Source organism: Polypterus senegalus, chromosome 4 (genome assembly GCF_016835505.1).
Source record: "Polypterus senegalus isolate Bchr_013 chromosome 4, ASM1683550v1, whole genome shotgun sequence".
NCBI lineage: Eukaryota > Metazoa > Chordata > Cladistia > Polypteriformes > Polypteridae > Polypterus > Polypterus senegalus.
In genome coordinates this window covers 5446856-5464793 of record NC_053157.1, presented here as the reverse complement: position 1 = coordinate 5464793, position 17938 = coordinate 5446856, and the positions used below count along the sequence as shown (strand labels likewise).

At 41.0% G+C, this 17938-nt stretch overlaps 1 protein-coding gene across 1 annotated transcript in view; it reads left to right on the top strand.

The window, feature by feature from the left end:
• The window catches only part of abce1 (ATP-binding cassette, sub-family E (OABP), member 1), an 80143-nt gene that overhangs the window by 17927 nt on the left and 44278 nt on the right, over positions 1-17938 (top strand). The window contains exons 3-5 of the mRNA XM_039750198.1: positions 996-1081; positions 8088-8185; positions 8476-8593. Coding sequence (XP_039606132.1) covers positions 996-1081; positions 8088-8185; positions 8476-8593 — 302 coding nt within the window. The remainder of the gene's footprint in view (positions 1-995; positions 1082-8087; positions 8186-8475; positions 8594-17938) is intronic.

Here is a 17938-nt window from a genome sequence, read left to right as displayed (position 1 = left end):
CTTTACTGTAGGTATGGTTTGTTGTGGATGGTGAGCTGCATTGGTGGACCGTTTGGTATTGAGGCCATATACTTTGATTTTGGTCTCGTCTGATCATAAGACCTTTTTTCCACTTGGCATCAGATTCTTCAAGGTGCATTCTGGGAAAGCTCAAACGAGCCTTAATGTGGCCTTTCTTGAGAAGTGTGACTCTCACGAACAAGCCACAATTGTGGAGCGCTTGTGAAAATGTTGTCACATGCACACAATGACCAATCTTTGGCATAAAATCCTGTAACTCCTTCAAAGTGGCCATTGGCCTCTTGATAGCCTCTCTTACCAGTTTCCTACATGCTCTTCCATCCAGTTTGGAGGGACGGCTGGATTCAGGGAGGGTCCTAGTAGTACCAAACACTTCATGATGGACTGAGCTCCTTAGGATTGATAAAGCCTTTGAGATTTTTTTTTGTCTCCCATCTCCTGCTTTATGTCTGCCCACAACTCTATCTTGAGATCTTTTGAAAGTGGTCAGCCACCCATAGTGAGCTGTTTGCTGTCAGTTGCTCTACCAAGCAAGGGAATGAATGGACCAGGAACAGCTTCACTAATCGCACGCATTACAGCTGAGCACAGGTGGAAGGAAGCCAGTAACCACAATGGGAATGGTGGGCACTTATGCCTGAGTGAATTTAGGGGGCAGGGGATCCTATATTAATCTCGGTATTTCTTGTTTTTTATTTTTTATAATTCTTCTGAACTGTGGCTGTGATTTCTTTCACTTGGATGTTAGAGATTGCATTTAGTAAGAAAAGCTGGAAAAATATTGTTTGTGTGTCTTCATTTAAGACTGTAAAGGATACAAAATGGGAATATTTCAAAGGGGAGATTCTTTTCTATACCCACTGTATATGCAGGAAACCAGCAGCCAAAACACGTGCCTGGACTTTGCTTCTTGATATTGCATATGAAATTTGCCGATAATGTGGTTTGTTTTTGTTTTTGTTTTTTTTTTATAGGTAAACTTTGTATAGAGGTTACACCCCAGAGTAAAATCGTTTGGATTTCAGAATCACTTTGCATAGGTTGCGGTATCTGCATTAAGGTAAGGATGTGTATTTGTGTACTTGATATCACAAAACAAATAATTTAGGCTAAACTGAACCAGGGAATGTAACCGTATGTCAACCTATTGCTTAAACAATCTACAGGTTTTGATTATGGCACAGAACATCAAAGTTAAAAAAGGCCAAATGATGCCAAGAAAGTCACAGTCTTTGAGGAGGGACCTCTCAGAGTGTCGTGCCCCACCCAGCAGCTGAGATGATATGGCTGTAAGGCTAACTTAGAATGCTGGGAATTACAAGCAGCAGCTCAGCTAAACAGCCAGGTGCCATTCACCTGCCTGTCTGCGAGAGAATGTATTGTATGGCTGATGTGTGCTGTCTTTGCACGGTGATCACTCCAGTGTCACCTCTTCTTTCCCAGCAGCTGTACTCCCTGAGACAGCATAGCTGGGATGTGTATATAGGACACTGGGAATTCTAGGGAGTGATTTCTACCACTTTCCTAATCTGCCAGGTGACAACTGTGCACTACTTATACCGTGCCAGAGATTATTGTGAATATAAACACACAAAAACACACATTAATCAAAAAAAAAGTCACAAAGTCTGTACTGTACTATCCCTTACTTGAAGTGATGGCTGCTACATACTCATTTGCTTCAGAACTAGTTCACATTGTCCATAAGTCACTTGGTGAAAGTTAATTGAAATTCAGTTGAAAAGAAAAATGTGGGTGTTTTATGTGCTCGTTCGTATCTGTAGAATTGCTATAATCAGAGACCTACCTGTACTGTCATTCATTGAAGGTACCTTCAAAAAGTTCCATGCCAAGAAATAAGTGACACTATTATCAGTACGTAGGATGACTTAGTTAAATTGGAGACATGTGGATAGATAGATAGATACTTTATGAAGGGGAAATTCACATACTGCAGCAGCAGCATACTGATAAAGAACAATATTAAATTAATGAGTGATAACAATTCAGGTATAACAGACAATAACTTTGTATAATGTTAACGTTTACCCCCCGAGTCGCATAGTGTGGGGTCTCCTCAGTCTGTCAGTGGAGCAGGACGGTGACAGCAGTCTGTCGCTGAAGCTGCTCTTCTGTCTGGAGATGATCCTGTTCAGTGAATGCAGTGGATTCTCCATGACTGACAAGAGTCTGCTCAGCGTTCGTCGCTCTGCCAAGGATGTCAAACTGTCCAGCTCCGTGCCTACAATAGAGCCTGCCTTCCTCACCAGTTTGTTCAGATGTGAGGTGTCCCTCTTCTTTATGCTGCCTCCCCAGCATACCACTGCGTAGAAGAGGGCGCTCGACACAACCGTCTGAAAGAACATCTGTAGCATCTTATTGCAGATGTTGAAGGATGCCAGCCTTCTCAGGAAGTATAGTCGGCTCTGTCCTCTCTTACACAGAGCATCAGTATTGGCAGTCCAGTCCAATTTATCGTCCAGCTGCACTCCCAGGTATTTATAGGTCTGTATCCTCTGCACACAGTCAACTCTGATGATCACGGGGTTCATGAGGGGCCTGGTCCTCCTAAAATCCACCACCAACTCCTTGGTTTTGTTGGTGTTCAGGTGTAGGTGGTTTGAGTCGCACCATTTAACAAAGTCCTTGATTAGGTTCCTATACTCCTCCTCCTGCCCACTCCTGATGCAGCCCACGATAGCAGAGTCGTCAGTGAACGTTTGCACGTGGCAGGACTCCGAGTCGTATTAGAAGTCTGATGTATGTTGGCTGAACAGGACCAGAGAAAGTCCAGTCCCCTGTGGCGCTCCTGTGCTGCTGACCTCAACGTCAGACCTGCAGTTCCCAAGACGCACATACTGAGGTCTGTCTGTAAGATAGTCCATGATCCATGTCATCAGGTGTGAATCTACTGCCATCTCTGTCAGCTTGTCCCTGAGGAGCAGAGGTTAGATGGTGTTGAAGGCGCTAGAGAAGTCCAAAAACATAATTCTTACAGCACCACTGCCTCTGTCCAAGTGGGAGAGGGATTGGTGTAGCATATAAAGTGGGTACGGAAAGTATTCAGACCCCCTTCAATTTTTCACTCTGTTATATTGCAGCCATTTGCTAAAATCATTTAAATTAATTTTTTCCCTCATTAATGTACACACAGCACCCCATATTGATAGACAAAAAAAAAAGAATTTTTGAAATTGTTGCAGATTTATTAAAAAAAGAAAAACTGAAATATCACATGGTCCTAAGTATTCAGACCCTTTGCTCAGTATTTAGTAGAAGGCCCCTTTTGAGCTCATACAGCCAGGAGTCTTCTTGGGAAAGATGCAACAAGTTTTTCACACCTGGATTTGGGGATCCTCTGCCATTCCTCCTTGCAGATCCTCTCCAGTTCTGTCAGGTTGGATGGTAAACGTTGGTGGACAGCCATTTTTAGGTCTCTCCAGTGATGCTCCATTGGGTTTAAGTCAGGGCTCTGGCTGGGCCATTCAGGAACAGTCACAGAGTTGTTGTGAAGCCACTCCTTCGTTATTTTAGCTGTGTGTTTAGGGTCATTGTCTTGTTGGAAGGTAAACCTTCGGCCCAGTCTGAGGTCCTTAGCACTCTGGAGAAGGTTTTTGTCCAGGATATCCCTGTACTTGGCCGCATTCATCTTTCCCTCGATTGCAACCAGTCGTCCTGTCCCTGCAGCTGAAAAACACCCCGACAGCATGATGCTGCCACCGCCATGCTTCACTGTGGGGACTGTATTGGACAAGTGATGAGCAGTGCCTGGTTGTCTCCACACATACCGCTTAGAATTAAGGCCAAAAAGAAAAATTGAAAGGGGTCTGAATACTTTCCGTACCCAATGTAGATAATGGCATCCTCCGCTCCCACCTTCTCCTGGTATGCGAACTGCAGAGGGTGTATTACTCGGTATGTCTCCTAGTTTTCATCATTGTAAAATTGATGAGACAAAAAAAAATGCAATCCATCTCTGTGTTGTATTTCTTATAGGAATGACTGACTGTACATAAACCGCGTATGTTAATTTAAAACGATTATGGTTAGAAATGAGCAGTACTGTACATAGACAATGGGTTTGTATCCTACGAACAATTACACTCCAAATGTAACTTTCCAGCAACACATTTCTTTCAGTACCTTCAAATTAGAAACTTTATTAAACAGAACCTGCCCAATTTTCCTCATCTCACACCTACCTCTGTGCCGGAAAAAATATTGCTCAGTCTCGAGGACTCGGACAGCATTTCTGTAATATATAAAACTATTTTACAGTCCCTCCCTTTCAAAGATTCCAGAGAACAGTGGTAAAAGGATCTCTCACTCAGTATCTCAGAAAAGGAGTAGAAGGTAGCAATGCAGAGAATTCACTCGAGCTCCACATGCGCAAAGCATTCAATTATTCAACTTAAAATTATATATCGAGCACATCTCTCTCGTTTAAAATTGTCCAAAATGTTTCCAGGGCAAGATCCAACCTGCGAACATTGCAATCGAGCTCCAGCCTCACTGGACCACATGTTTTGGGCCTACACCAAATTAACATCATTCTGGACCAAAATCTTTAAATGCCTATCAGACAGCCTTGGGGTCATAATCCCTCCTAATCCACTATCAGTTGTGTCTGGTGGGCTCACAGAGGGGCTTAAAGTGGAGAAGGACAAACAAACTGTAATGGCCTTTACTACACTATTGACACGTAGACTTGTCTTGCTCAATTGGAAGGATCCTAACTCTCCTATTCGAAGTCCGTGGGTAACTGATGTTATATACTATTTGAAACTGGAAAAAATCAGATTCTCACTTGGAGGACCTGGACAAAACTTGTTGAAAACCTGGCAGGATCTTATTAATAACATTTTAGTTTAAGCATTTACATTGAGGTAGCAGGTTCTCTCCCCTCTTTTTTACTCCATTTATCTCTATTCATTTATTAATATATCTATTTTCACTTACACTGCTGGCCTAGCTCTCTTTCTCAGGGGTGGAGGTTGATTTGTTTCAAACCTTTTTTTTTTTTTTCTTGTTAAATTTATGTGTATAAAATGTTGTTTGATTTAAACAAAATCAATGTCTATGGAATGTTGATTTTAATAAAGTCAATAAAATAAAAGAGTAGTACAGTCAAAAAGTCATATAAAAAATATTGTGATGATTTCAGTAGATACCACATTTGTACAGTATATGCTTTTCAGACTGAGAAATATTTTTAACGAATAAAAAAATAGTACTGATTAATTGTGGAAACGGTGAGCCACCATCCATCCATTATTCAATCCACTATATCCTAACTACAGGGTCACGGGGGGTCTGCTGGAGCCAATCCCAGCCGACACAGGGTGCAAGGCAGGAAACAAACCCCGGGCAGGGCACCAGCCCACCACAGGGAACACACACACACACAACTAGGGACAATTTAGGATCGCCAGTGCACCTAACCTGCATGTCTTTGGACTATGGGAGGAAACCCACACAAGACACGGGGAGAACATGCAAACTCTATGCAGGGAGGGCCCGGGAAGCGAACCCGGGTCTCCTGACTGTGAGGCAGCAGCAGCGCCACCACCGCGCTGCCTCATTTTTAAAAGTTTTAGTTCAAATTCAAAGTAAAACAGTTTACACAAAAACGAGAAAATTAAAATGGCATAAAAGAGAAAGGTTTCTTGTTAAAACTAGTTCTGTTCAAAGCTTAAATCTTGTTACAAATCACTTCAAAACGTTACTGAACCATTTCAAAACGACGGTCAGAAAACTGTATGCCCATCGCATCTCCGAGTTCTTTTAAGGCCCTGTTTACAGGGACCTGTTCTAAACAACAACTGACTGATAATCTGAACACTCATAAAGTTATAATGGCTGGGGACTTTGTGTTCTAAATCCACTTTTAGATAGGACTTCTTCCACAGGGGGAACGGCATCTAACACCGCAAAGATAATTACAAAGTTTATAACTGATCACAGCTTATCAGACCCCTGGAGGTTTTTAAACTCAAATTCAAGAACATATTCTTTCAACTCACCAACACATCATTGCTTCTCAAGGATTGATTACTTCTTTATAGACAATAACTTCTTGCCTATGATTAAATCTTCCAAATACGATGCTATTGTTATTTCTGACCATGCACCTATGATCTTGGAGCCCCATACACTCACCCCGCAGATGGCGCCTCAACCCGCTTCTATTAGCTGACGAATTGTATGGAATTTATATCTAAACAAATCAAATTCTTTCTAGAGACAAATACATCCTCCGAGATCTCTGCAGGAATACTCTGGGAAACTCTTAAGGCCTTCTTAAGAGGACAGATCATCTCATATCTTTCCCACAGAAATAAATTCGAAGCCTAGAAAGTAGCAGAGATAAAAATTGAAATTACTAGAATAGATGAAGAACATGCCGGACTACCAAGCGAGACTACCAAGCGAGACTCTACATAGGAAAAGGCAGGCTCTACATTCAGAACTAAACCTCTTGACAACTAAAGAAACTGAACAACTAATCTATAAATCCAGACATCATTACTATGAACATGGTAAACAACAACTGACACAATTAACAAATAACTATCTCGGTTATATCAAGAAAGTTCTCTCTTTTACTTAACTTATAGGGGGGAAAATACTATACCATTGTCTATGACTAAGAAAGAAAATTATATTCTATTTAAATTAAGCAAACACTAATTTGAGTTTAGCTCTCAGCTTTAAGTTTCTAAGATTCGCTCTTACAATTAGAAATAATTTAAATGTCAAGTGTACGTGGAAATTATTTGCATGTCCATCAACCGAGCAATGACAGTAGTAAAATACAATCAATTGTGATAATCCTGATATGCTGATACCTGAACTAATACACCATCCTCTGTAGTGCTTGGTGAGTGTGGGCTGAGAAGGTTGCCATTCTAGAATGTAATGCAGCCATTGAGGACAGACTCTGCCAGGCAACTACAGATATTTCGGACCATAAATGGAAACATATGAGCTTTCCTCGGACTTCTGAGGGAAGTAAAGGCTATGGTGAGCCTATTTGACTATTGGCGCTTTTCCACTGCATAGTACGGCACGACACGGTTCAGTTCAGCTCACTTTTGGGGGGTTTTCCACTGGGAACAGTACCTGGTACCTGGTCCTTTTTTTAGTACCACCTCAGTTGAGGTTCCAAGCGCCGAACCGTTACCAAAACGGGACGTGTAAACTCTGCTGGTCACTGATTGGCCGGAGAAAATCGTCATTAGTGCGTCACTGAACTTGCGACACGAGACACAACAGACCCGCTAGATTTTTAGCACAGCCAGCGAAGGTTCGGACGCACCATTTTGTTTTAACCAAAAATGGCTGTTTCGTGGTCTATTGAGGAAGTACAGACGTTCCTCTCGCTGGTAGCCGAGGAGCGGATCCAGCGAGAGCTGGATGGGGCGACGCGGAATGAAAAAATTTTTCGGGAGGTCGCTAAGCTCTTGGGCGCACACGGCTACCATCGGACTTACAAACAGTTAAAAACATCCACATGCCGAGAATGAAGAACACCATTCCGTCAATATGCTCCATTGTTGTGTGTTTGTTTGTGGTGCGTTTACGATGATGTCACGGCAGTAGAGGCGGTGCAACTATAACGGCACGTGAATAATCCCGCCCACTCTAAAGCGGTACTAAACTGCAGTCGAAACGCAAACCGAGCCGAACTGAGCCGAACCAAGGTGAGCTGTACTGAACCGTGCTGTGCCCGTACTATGCAGTGGAAAAGCGCCATATGACCAATTTGTGGTGTTCCCACTTCAGTGATGGTAACTCCAGGCACTCTTAAAGCTGCTGACCCTCTACAAATATTTCCCCACAATGCATTCTGCTTCTTAAAGTCTTCATCCTGCTTCTTGGTTTTGATGGGCTTAAGGGAAAAATTGTTAACCCTGCTGTATCAGAAGGAAAATGTATATTCTATTAATGCTTGTATTCTTTTTATTGTTGTTGCCAGTTTTCATTTAATATGAAAATACTTCATATTAATAACAGCATGTGTTGTTTTAACATCTAATTTGCCATTTGCGCTTTGTGTTTTAAAGAAATGTCCTTTCGGAGCTTTGTCTATCGTCAACTTGCCAAGCAACCTGGAGAAGGAAACAACTCACAGATACTGCGCTAACTCCTTTAAGCTGCACAGGTATGCATTAACATATGAAAGCTTCATTATTTTTATGTGCTTGTGCATCGTATGACTTTTAGCAAATGTAATAGATTGTGTAACATTTCAAGTTTAACATGGAGCATACAGCTAAATTATTATGGGGAAAACAATAGTTGTCTGTACTAGTAAAGTGACATTTGTGTATAATTACTGTGCACAGAATGTGTTGATTTTTAAGTGTGGTAAAAAGTAGTACAGACTTATCATTCAATGTGTACAGATACAACTTTTAAAAGTTGAAATAATTATCAATTATTTTGTTTCAGATTACCTATACCTCGACCAGGAGAAGTTTTAGGATTGGTTGGCACAAATGGTATTGGTAAATCAACAGCCCTTAAAATTTTAGCAGGGAAGCAGAAGCCAAACCTTGGAAAATATGATGTAAGTTGAATGCACTGATGCTAAATTGTTTAAACCTAGCTCATACAATGCAGTCCCGGAATTAGCTTAGCCATTGTTCTATACAGCAACATTTATTTATAAAGCACATTTTCATACAAATAATGTAGCTCAAAGTGATTTACTTGATGAAGAAAGAGGAAAAAAGACAAAGTAAGAATTTAAATCGGAGAGCACTAATTAAAATGGAATAAGAGTAAGGTCCGATGGCCAGGGAAGAGAGAAAAAACAAAGAAAAAATAAAATCTGCAGGGGGCCACAAGACCACCCAGCACCCTCTAGGCATTCTACCCAACATAAATGAAAGAGTCCTTTTTGTATTTAGGGTTCTCATGGAAGGACTTGATGATGACGGTCACGTGGACTTCTGACCTTTGATCCATCAATGTAAGGACGTCACGGTGCTTGATTAGGTGATGGTGGCGCAGAGAAAACCGGAAAAAGAACAGAAGAGAGAGTAGGGGTTAGTATGGATTTTGGAGCCACCATGAATAGTAATGATAATTAATTGAATATACAGAGCACCAGGATTTAACTAAGATGAAGCTATGAGAAGGCCATGTTAAAGCAATGTGTTTTTAGCATTTTTTTTTTTTTAAAGTGCTCCACTGTATTAGCCTGGCGAATTCCTATTGGCAGGCTGTTCCACATTTGAGGTGCATAACAGCAGAAGGCCGCCCGCCTCACCACTTCTTTTAAGTTTAGCTCTTGGAATTCTAAGATGACACTCATTTGAAGATCTAAGGTTACGATATGGAATATAAGATGGAGAGAGATTATTTAAGGCTTTGTAAACCATGAGCAGTATTTTAAAGTGAATTCTGAATGACACAGGTAACCAGTGTAGCGACATCAAAACTAAACTTTCTCTGCTATGTCTTTTTATTTTTTTTTTTGTAATATGGTGACCAAAACAGCACACAGTCCCCCACAAGAACACAAGCAATTTGACAAACAAGAGGGAGATTATTCAGTCCATTAAACTTATTTATTTAGCTAATAGCTAAGCTGTCCCATTATCTCTTACAGACACCTCTTAAAGGTTATCAAGGTTTCTAATTTAACTACATGACTTGATAGTTTGTTCCAAATTTCCACAACTCATTGAGTAAAGAAGTGCTTTTTGGCGTCACTCTTAGCTTATGTTTGTGTCTTCATGTATGGGATTCATCATTCAATCAAAAGAATTTAGATCTAATGCAGTGATTCTTAACCTTTAAGAATCTGATGAAACCTATGGACCCACCTTCCCCAGAAATTTTCACATAAAAACAGCTTTGCGTGCAATGACTATAATGTACTTTATTTATTGAGATTTGACTGTCTCATACATGTATGACATACACAAAGTATTACTAAACTTTAAAGTAAACAATTTTAATCACTCTTTTTTAATGCAAAAAGTAATGGCCACCTATTATGATTGTGAAATACCATCCTGTAAATTAATAACTGATCTAACCATGTGTAAATTAAAACTGATCTATTACTACTAGTTTTCTACTACCATTACTACTATTACATCTCCTTTATTTCAATGCGAAGGTGGTTCTTGTTTGCCTTGAATAAGAATATGAAACTGTGGAGTGGTCTTCGACAAGATGACATGCAAATCATCTTGGACATCCAATCTATTTCTAATTAGAAAAATAATGGCGAGAGACGTAATGCATGAGAGAAATAAACAGAACCGAGCTGTATAGTGAATATAAATGTTAATTTTTATTTGACCCTCACAAGTTGGGGAGCATGCACTGGCACAACTAAACAACTTGGGATCCCGGTTGGCAACCACAAGGCAGGCAGACCCCCAGGCAGACACGCGGTCCAGTCCCACCTGAAATGACCCTCTAACTGCCGCAGCCAGGTGTTACGTGGACGACCCCTTGGCCTGGTCCAGCCACTCGGGTCCCCAACAATGAGGATCTTATGATCCGGATCACCCTCGGGTAATGGTGCCACATGACCGTAGTGCCGTAACTGACACTCCTTCACAATGCAGGTCATATGCCTTATTCGGGACACCATGAGCAACACAAAGTCGAGCCAACGGCACCCAAGGATTTTCTGGAGAGAGACAGTACCAAAGGTGTCCAGTCTTCGTCTCAGGTCACTGACCCTCACTGACCCCCGAAACCCATCCACGGACCCCCTAGGGTCCAACCTCAGGTTACGAAGCCCTGATCTAATGTATCATTATCTTTTGAGAATTTTGAAGACTTGCCCTACACACAGTTGTCCCAGTTCTATCTCTCAATCTCTCTATCTATCTATATATAATTCAGTGTGTGTGCATGTATGTTCCAGCATCATGGCCGGAGCGATTTTCATATAGCTTGGTACACCTGTGTCTCATTGGTTGACTAACAATACTGTAGGGTGAAATCAACCCTAACCCACCCACTTCTGGAGGTGGGATGGGGGGCAGTGATCTTACGGCCTTGTATGCATGTTATCATCCAGTTGACACTCTGCATGACCACCAGAGGGCGAACTGGAGGTGACTGCCAGCATTCTTTATGTTTGATTGCCACTGCACCCCTGTTGCTTTTGCAGTTAAACAGAGTTGGCTGTTTCTGAGCGTCCGCTGGATGATACCATACATACAAGACCGCAACACAAGCACATTAGTGAGTCTTCGTTGTTTGTTGATTTATTTTTAAAGTTGTGTTTTTTTTTTTTTTTTGTAATTATATTTGTCTCAAACAATTAAAAAAAAAAACACTTTAGTTTCCTCCCGAGCAACGTTGGGTATTTCAGCTAGTGTCTTATATAATCGATGCGTAATGTCCCTTGAGTTACTTTCAGCAGTTTTTATGATAGGTTACATTTTATTTGCCCTTCTAATTGTTTTGGCACATTGCTTTATTAATGAGTATGTTGTGTCAATGGAAACCCTTAAATACTTTTCACCGGTTGCTTTCTGACTTTTCCTTTTGCCCACTTTCAGCACTTCTCTGTGTTAAACTGCATTATCTTAAGTGTTTGCCCAGTTCTAAAGATTGTCCAGTTCGTCTTGAATTGTTTTGCTGCCTCAGAATCTGCTATCCCACCCAATTTTAGTATCATCTGCGAATTCTACAAGTTTAATAACTTCACCAGAATCGATGTCAGAAGATTAGAAAAGCATTGGTCTAAGGACAGACACCTGAGGGACTCTACTGATGGCTTCACATCTTATCTAAACTCTTTAATAATAATAATAATTCTTTTCATTTATATAGCGCTTTTCTCACTACTCAAAGCGCTCAGCAATTGCAGGTTAAGGGCCTTGCTCAAGGGTCCAACAGAGCAGAGTCATTTTTAGCTTTTACAGGATTCGAACCGGCAACCCTCCGATTGCCAGTGTACATCCCTAGCCTCATGCTGGTGAACCAACTTGATATTCGGTTTTGTAGGTTACCTCTGATGCCAACAGTTTCTGTTTTCAAAACTAATCTTCAGTGTGGGATGTGGACGAAGACTTCAGACAAAACAGCAGGTGTGGTTATATAGCAGCTTTATTTTTCAGCGTCACAGTGAGAAGAGTTTCAGAAAAGCAGACAATCAATATACATGACATCGTCTGTAGGGTGGGGCAAAGTTTTTATACCCCTATAATGCGTGATTTAATATCATTATGAAATGCAACAGTCAACACTTTTATTATACACAATCCTTGAGCCCCTTTCAACGCCCCTTGTGCAACTTGATTTCTTGGCCCCTTTGTTATGGCGTTCAGATGTAAACTAAGGGAGAACGTGATAAGGCAGACTCATGTGTGGAATGCTTCGATCTTGAGTCCTTTGGACAAATATTTTTACATAATGTATGGTTTCGTAAAGCTTACTTCTCAGACATGAATTAGTACAAGGGAACGAAGAGAACATTCATCTTCCACAGGGACCGTATCAGACAGTAGCCACACTCGGTACCATTTTGTGGCCATAAGATAAGTTGGTTGTCATTTCGGGATGTTATACCCCCAGGGAGGGTGGACTCCACAGTCCGCTGATAAAAGTTTGTGACCATTGATAGTCAAAAAAGTGTTGAAGGGACAAGTTGACGCTAGCCAAGATGTGCTGAACAAAATTACAAAAGTAAAATCAAGAAGTTAAAAGCTGCTAATTTACTTACCATTCCTATTTTTTATATACTACTGGACTGCCTGTTACATCCAGCTCTGCTCAGTTTATGTCCTCCTATTAGAAGATTTTCCTGTTTTTATGCAGAAGACTTTAACACATATGCTCGAAATTAGATTTAGTAGGAGAAGCTTTGCCAACTCAAACCACCAAGTTTGGAATTTGTGAAACTTGGTTCCAAACATTTCTGTAACTGTCCTGTTCTAAGTTCTGTACTGATAATTTGCAGTCCTTCTAACTAACCTGGCCAAGAATGAGCTAACATGCCTTGAAATGTGCAGGCCTCAGGGGCTTCTTCTTGCCTTATGTCTGATGCTACTGTGGTAGGCTATGATTTCCTTTGTTGCTGTAATGGAAAAAGCAGGCTCAGAAAAATAAACCCTGATTTTTCTGTAGAGTAATTGCTTAATATGATTATTTGGTCATTTTTAGAGCATATTTTTTTGCTGTGTATGTGTTCTTTCACACTGGAGTGAGAAGATGGAGTTATTTCTAGAACACATTTTCATACAAATAAGGTAGCTCGAAGTGCTTTACATGATGAAGAGGAGAAATAAAAGACAAAGTAAGGATTAGAATAAGACAACACTAATTAACATAGAATAAGAGTAAGGTCCGATGACCAGGGAGTTACAGTAACAACAACATTTATTTCTATAGCACATTTTCATACAAACAGTAGCTCAAAGTGCTTTACATATTAAAGAATAGAAAAATGAAAGACACAATTATAAAACAAAATAAATCAACATTAACATCGAATAAGAGTAAGGTTCAATGGCCAGGGGACAGAAAAACAAAAACTCCAGACGGCTGGAGAAAAAATAAAATCTGTAGGGATTCCAGACCATGAGACCGCCCAGTCCCCTCTGGACATTCTACCTAACATAAATGAAACGGTCCTCTTTGGATTTAGGATTCTCACGGAAGGGCTTGATGATGATGATGGTCACATAGACTTCTGCCTTTTAATCCGTCCATCATTGTTGGAGCATCATGAAGCTTTGAGTAGGTGGTGGTGGCACAGGCCACCACCACAAAGAAACCGGAAAAAGAAACAGAAAAGAGAGTAGGGGTCAGTACCGATTTTAGAGCCACCATGAATAGTTATTTTGAGGAAATTGAACATACAGAGTATCAGGATTAAGTTAAATTAAGAAAAAAATGAAGTTATAGAAAGGCCATGTTATAGTAATGTTTTCAGCAGTGTTTTACTGTATCAGCCTGGCGAATTCCTATTGGCAGGCTATTCCAGATTTGAGGTGCATAGCAGCAGAAGGCCGCCAGCCCGCCTCACCACTTCTTTTAAGTTTTGTTCTTGGAATTCTAAGGAGACACTCATTTGAGGATCTGAGGTTACGATTTGGAATATAAGGTGTCAGACATTCCGATATATAAGATGGAGCGAGATTATTTAAGGCTTAATCAATCAATCAATATTTATTTATATAGCACTAATTCATAAAAAAAAATGTAGCTCAAAGTGCTTTACAAAATGAATAGAAAAATAGAAGACACAATAAAAAATAAACATAAATCAACATTAATTAACATAGAATAAGTAAGGTCCAATGGCCAGGGTGGACAGAAAAAACAAAAAAAACTCCAAAGGCTGGAGAAAAAAATAAAATCTGTAGGGGTTCCAGACCACGAGACCACCCAGTCCCCTCTGGGCAATCTACCTAACATAAATGAAACAGTCCTCTTTGTATTTAGGGTTCTCATGGAAGGACCTGATGATGATGGTCACGTAGACTTCTGGCTTTCAGTCCATCAATGTTGGTGCATCATGATGCTTTGAGTAGGTGGTGGTGGCGCAGGCCGCCACCACAAAGAAACCGGAAAAAGAAACAGAAGAGAGAGTAGGGGTCAGTATGGATTTTGGAGCCACTGTGAATAGTTATTATGAAGAATTGAACATACAGAGTATCAGTATTAAGTTAAAGTGAAGTTATAAAAAGGCCATGTTAAAGTAATGTGTTTTCAGCAGTGTTTTAAACTGCTCCACTGTACAAGCCTGGCGAATTCCTATTGTCAGGCTATTCCAGATTTTAGGTGCATAACAGCAGAAGGCCGCCCGCCTCACCACTTCTTTTAAGTTTAGCTTTTGGAATTATAAGGAGACACTCATTTGAGGATCTGAGGTTACGATTTGGAATATAACGTGTCAGGCATTCCAATATATAAGATGGAGCGAGATTATTTAAGGCTTTATAAACCATAAGCAGTATTTTAAAGTCAATCCTGAATGACACAGGCAACCAGTGTAGTGACATCAAAACTGGAGAAATGTGTTTGGATTTTCTTTTCCTAGTTAGGATTCTAGCAGCTGCATTCTGCACTCGTTGCAAGTGATTGATGTCTTTTTTGGGTAGTCCTGAGAGGAGTGCGTTACAGTAATCTAGTCGACTGAAAACAAAAGCGTGAATTAATTTCTCAGCATCTTTCAGTGATCTAAAACAAAAAAAAAAAACTCCAGACGAAAGTAAAATCTGCAGGGGTCTGAGGCCACGAGACCACCCAGCCCCATCTGGGCATTCTACCTAACATAAATGTAGAGAAAAGCCAAACAAAATGACACCTTTTATTGGCTAACTAAAACGATTACAATATGCATACTTTCGAGGCAACATAAATGAAACACTCCTCTTTGTATTTACAGTTGTGGCCAAAATTATTAGGCCCCCTTATGAAATTAGGCAACACTCCTGATTCCAATATGAAAATGACCATTAACAACAAATGTTTGTTTTTTAAAGCGTATCTGTGTCCAAAATAACAAGGTCCACTAATTGTAGTTTGGATATTTTATTGACACACTGAGTGGAAACAAGAAAGGGCAAAAATGAGACATCCAAATTTATTAGCCCCATGCCCATTAATAGTCAATACTGTACCCTTTTTGAGCCACAACTAACAACAATCTATTAGAGTAGGTCTTTACTAGATTAGCACAGGTCTCCTGAGGGATTTTGGTCCATTCCTCCATTGCAAATTGTTCTAGCTGGTCCAAATTGCGTGGTTTCCGAGCATGGACATTCACTTTGAGCACTCGCCACAGATTCTTAATGGGATTGAGGTCTGGACTCTGTGCGGGCCACTCTAAGATCTTGGTTTTGGTATCCTTGAAAAACTGTTGAACTAATTTTGATGTATGCTTTGGGTCATTGTCTTGTTGGAAGACCCAGCGACGACCTAAGCCTAGACTACGAGCAGATTTCTGCATATTCCCCCTCAGAATGTCAACATAATTTTCTTTTTTCATGATGCCATGCACCCGAACAAGGCTCCCTGTGCCTGAGGCTGCAAAACAGCCCCACAGCATGATGCTCCCACCACCATGTTTAACTGTGGCAACTGTGTTCCTAGGTTTGAAGACCTGTCCCTTTCTTCGCCAAACATAAGCAACATCCATGTGCCCAAACAGTTCCAGTTTAGTCTCATCAGACCAAAGCACATACTTCCAAAAATCATCCTTACATTTCAAATGTTCACGGGCAAACCTCAGTCGGGCAGTGATGTGCCGCTCTTTGAGTAAAGGGGTTCTTCTGGGACGATGGCCGTGAAGCCCACCACGGTGAAGAGCCCTCACAACTGTGTTCCTTGAAACATCAACTCCAGAAGAGGCCAGGTCAGCAACAATCATCTTGGCAGATGTCCGGGGTTCCTTGCTGACATCTCCGACTATTTTTCTCTCCAGAGTTCTTGAAAACGTGCGCTTACGGCCACGGCCAGGTTTGTTTCTAACTTGATTTGTCGTCTTGTACTTGGCAATGATGCAACGTACAGCAGTTCTAGACACTGTGAATCGCTTGGAAATGGCAGTGTAGCCTTGCCCCTTATCATGAGCCTCTACTATGTTGTTTCTGAGCTCCAGACTGATTTCCTTTGTCTTTGGCATGGTCAGTAACAGTAGTCACTCTCATGTGTTCAAGAGCCCTGTGCCTTGGGAGTCTTTTTATGCTGATTAAGTGTTGTTAGGAAGCCAATTGATTGCACAGGTGTGGTTTCAAAGCTGATTGGTTAATTAGTGTAGGTGTGTTTTGAAAGCAAACATTAACATGGGGCTAATATTTTTGACCACCCCATTTTTTACTATATTTGATATAAAGCAAGACTAAAGATATATTTTATATTACAAAATGTATCAAAAGCTAGTAAATCGCACTGGTGGATGTTTGATTATATCAGGTTTCATCAATGTCGCAAACTTTGGGAAGAAGTTTAGGAAAATGTTCCATGATTCCAGGGGGGCTAATAATTTTGGCCTCAACTGTAGGATTCTCTTGGAAGGACTTGATGATGAACAGCAGGCACATTTCCTGCTTTGTGAAGGAGTGTCAGTTATGGCACTACATCCTTGTGGCGCAGTTACCCGAGGGGGATCCGGCTCATTGTTGAGGACCTGAGTGGCTGGACCAGGTCAAAGGGATCCCACATAACACCTGGCTGTGGCAGATAGCTGGTCATTTCCGGGTAGTTGGGACTGGACTGCGTGTGTCCCTAGGGGGTTGCCAACCGGGATCCCGAGCTCTTTTGTCATGTGGTGGGTTTGGCAATGTGCTGTACCAGTGCGTATTCCCTGACCTGAACAGCTGGATGGGGAGCTGCTTTCAGTTGCTATTCTCTCTTCATACTGTGATTGGGTATTTATTGGTTTTGATCATTTTGTATTAATGGTTATTAGGGCTGTTCGATATAACGATATATATCGGATGACAATATGAAAACGTCTATCGCTGCACATTACGCTATCGTTTGTTTCGTGGTGTCGCAAAATAAACTGTTTACGGCAATATTTTTTTCATTGTTTTGATGGCCACCACGTGGATGCAGACACACTAGCATAGCTGATGAAGACGAGGCAACACCAGGTAGCTCCACACAGAAGGACCTTGTTCTTAAACGAGGGGCTACCTCTGTAGTATGGAGATGGTTTGGATTTGAAGAGTCTGACACGGACCAGAAAACGGTACTGTGCAAATTATGCTGCAAACCGATCGCTACCACAGACTCCAACACGACAAACCTCTTCTACCACCTCCGCAAAAAGCACGTGAGCGAGCGTGCAGAGAGTTTACAACTGAGAAGCAGGCCACGTAGGATATTACAGTTGTAAAGGTACTATTTAAAGGAGCATGTTAAAAGCTTGGAAGATTAATTGCTACCAAAACAATTTGCTTAAGGCATAATTTTCCCTGCA